Here is a 3,252-nt window from a genome sequence, read left to right as displayed (position 1 = left end):
ATATAAACATATTATTATTATGTCACTTGAAATATAGGTATTTGCTGGGTATAAAACCACCAGATTATATACAAGTATTTTGTGACTTCTTACAAAATGTTGGCTTCTTTTATTTAAATCCTGAATATTTATTTTACATTAATGAGTTCTATTTAATTGGAATAAATGTAAATGTTATTAGAAACGCTCAAGAACGCAATTTAAAATTTTAGAGAGACCAAAATGTCTCAGACCATTACATTATAACCAGTGATTAGCATTTATTCCACCCCAAAAGAGAAAATACACACTTTTGCAAATATAAATACAAAGAGTCTTCAAAAACCTCATAGAAAAATGCCTATTATAAAGAATCTATGTGAGCTTTTGAAAATTTTGACACCAAAATAAACCCATACTTAATTTCATCTTCTCACAAGTTTTTTGAAGTCCTGTATATACATAATTTTGGAAAATGAAATAAGATAAAGCCTTTATTTCTAATTAAGTTTATTTCAAGAATATTCAGAAGGGATTCAAAATATGTTTTAAGCAAAATTATGCATTGTTTAATCCATAAACAAAGGACATATAAAAATGTGGGGGGAGGGGGAGAGTATTCTCATGTACATGTTAACTGCCTTTTTCAAGGATTACACATATTACAGCGCTATATGGAAATTTCAGAATTCAATGAATGCTTTGAAACTGAAAGCTACATAAAATAGGTACAATTCCTGAATTTTAAGAAATTCCTTTTTAATGAGAAATGAAAAGCTAAAATAATAACAGCTATAATAATAATTATAATGTTTACAAAGGCTGTGGAATTTTCAATATGCCTGCACCTCTGCTTAAAGCACATAAAATTAAAATAATACAGTCACAATTTGTTTCTTCACTATTTTATATTCAGTAATTTTTAATGAAGCAACTAAATTAGGCATAACTTAGTGCAGCTTTAATGTAGTTATGATGAATATATTTTACTTGATTAAAAATGATAAAACCAGGGAGCCTTAAATATTATCTTAAAAGATTAACTACTGTGTCAATTACAAATCTGGGAGAAAAGTATTTATGAGGGAATAACTATTCTGAACCGTAACTTCCTTTTGTTCATTTCGTTTAATTAATGACTCAATCAACTTTCACTCCTAATGCTAAAATTTTCTTAAATTACACATGGGCTTGCAAATGGAAGGCATACAGCAAAGCTTGTCATTTTAACACTGGTGAAGATTTGGCAAGTAATCCATTTTTTATACAATCAGGGAGGAAAAAGTACTTGTCAGTGTAAAGCAATCTAACTAAATAATGGCCAAGTCTACAATACATTTTTTGTTACATGACATAGCATGAATAAATACCAATAAATATCAAATTATATGGGCACCTAAAAGATGAGGTCCGCTCGCTCTGCCAACAGGTATTTTCACAGATAGTCTCTTCTATGTCGTAAGACAGTCAATGAGCTAAATTTTTTCAGCCCTCTATCAGAATCACTAATTAAAGTATTTGAGAAGTTCCCTACAGTAGGAAGGGAAGTATATATAATCATTTATATGATAGGTTTATTTTGGCCATTGAGAGGGAAAACCTTGCCAAGGAACAGTTTTAACATGTGCATTCAATTTTTCAGCAAAATATCAATAAATAGTTATAGATCATTTTCACCTAAGGAATACAAATAACTTTACCTACATTAAATGCCAGTCTTTTCTAAATAGGCGAACGTAATTGGAAACAACTAAAGAGGTTTCTTCTTCCTAAACCCTGCACTAAAGAGCACTACGCAGTCACACCTTCTAGCCTCAGACTTTGCTTCACATCACTGAGGTGGCCTTGGTGACCACTTGGGCTGTTATCCTTTAGGTGCTGTGGCCCATGGCCAGGGGAATCTACAAACGCCAATAAAAATCAATTTCCTTGACAAAGGAACACACAGACACAAGCTCGGTGCTTTTTTTTTTTTTTTTTTAATAGGGGGGCGGGGAGCATTTTTGAACGCTGTTTTTAAAGGAAGAGGAGGAGTACTTGAACGGGACTGCAGAATAGTTGTGCTAAAAGTGGTGGAAGTGGATTTGCGTTGTTCTACCGCTACCGTCCTGCCCCTGGAAACCCCTGACAGAGAGGTGGAGTTTACCGAAAAAGCACAGGGCAAAGTGATGCCATAAATCCAACACTAGTTAACGCGGGGCCTGCAGGCATTGCGAGTGTGGGGACAAACGGGGGACCCAGGGAGTCCGGGCAAGTCTCGCCTCTGAAGGACCGGCCAGGGTGCTGATTTAGGAAGGGAATGGCACCTGCAGATCTGCCCGACCCTCGGTCGGTCTGCCCTTCTCCCCCTCGGGCTCGGCGGGGTCCGGACAGTCGCTAACTCTCGGCTGCAGCCCTAGCCGCCTTCCACTCCCGTATCCCTAACCCCCGTTCCACTCCGGTATCCCTAACCCCCGCCCCCACCGCCGGATCCGTCCCCTCCCCCGTGGTCCCAGCCTCTCCAGGCGCTGCCGGGCACTGATTGGTGGCCGCGCTGACAGGAGGCGGAGCCTGGAAGTCGGGGCCAAACCCGCCCTCGCGTATAAGCCCCTTCTCAGCTCTCTCTCTCCATCTCTCTCCTCTCTCTTTCTCTCTCGCTCCCTTCCTCCCTGTAACTGAACAGTGAAAATTCACATTGTGGATCCGCTAACAGGCACAGATGTCATGTGAAAACGCACATGCTCTGCCATCCACACCGCCTTTCTTTCCTTTCTTTCTGTTTCCTTTTTTTTCCTTGCTCCTTCTCCCTCTTCTTTGTAACTAACAAAACCACCACCAACTCTCCTGCTGCTGCTGCCCTTCCTCCTCCTCCTCCTCCTCAGTCCAAGTGATCACAAAAGAAATCTTCTGAGCCGGAGGCGGTGGCATTTTTTAAAAGCAAGCACATTGGAGAGAAATAAAAAAAAAAAAAAGGGCAAAAGCAAAGCAAAACAAAACCCAGGTACCAGCCAGCCAGAACATTTTTTGCACCCTTCCAGAAACAAACAAACAAACAACCATCAAAACAGTCACCACCACCCCCGTCAAAACTGCTCACATAGCGGCGGCAGCGGCGGCAAACGTCACCCTGCGGCCACGGCGTCCGCCTAAAGGGATGGTTTTCTCGGCAGAGCAGCTCTTCACCGACTACCTTCTCCACTCGTGCTGAGCGGGATTTTTGGGCTCTCCGGGGTTCGGGCTGGGAGCAGCTTCATGACTACGCGGAGCAAGAGAGCGGCCACACCATGCGAGGTA

At 41.0% G+C, this 3,252-nt stretch overlaps 1 protein-coding gene across 1 annotated transcript in view; it reads left to right on the top strand.

The window, feature by feature from the left end:
- Window positions 1-2,590: 2,590 nt before the first annotated feature.
- Window positions 2,591-3,252, top strand: part of RORB (RAR related orphan receptor B) — a 221,664-nt gene continuing 221,002 nt past the window's right edge. Inside the window, exon 1 of the mRNA XM_006155329.2 lies at window positions 2,591-3,249. Coding sequence (XP_006155391.1) covers window positions 3,243-3,249 — 7 coding nt within the window. The 5' untranslated portion in view covers window positions 2,591-3,242. The remainder of the gene's footprint in view (window positions 3,250-3,252) is intronic.

The sequence above is a fragment of the Tupaia chinensis genome, unplaced genomic scaffold (genome assembly GCF_000334495.1).
Source record: "Tupaia chinensis unplaced genomic scaffold, TupChi_1.0 Scaffold000447_1, whole genome shotgun sequence".
Lineage (NCBI taxonomy): Eukaryota > Metazoa > Chordata > Mammalia > Scandentia > Tupaiidae > Tupaia > Tupaia belangeri.
The sequence above is the reverse complement of the archived record's forward strand: the minus strand, read 5'-3'. Positions and strand labels throughout refer to the sequence as shown.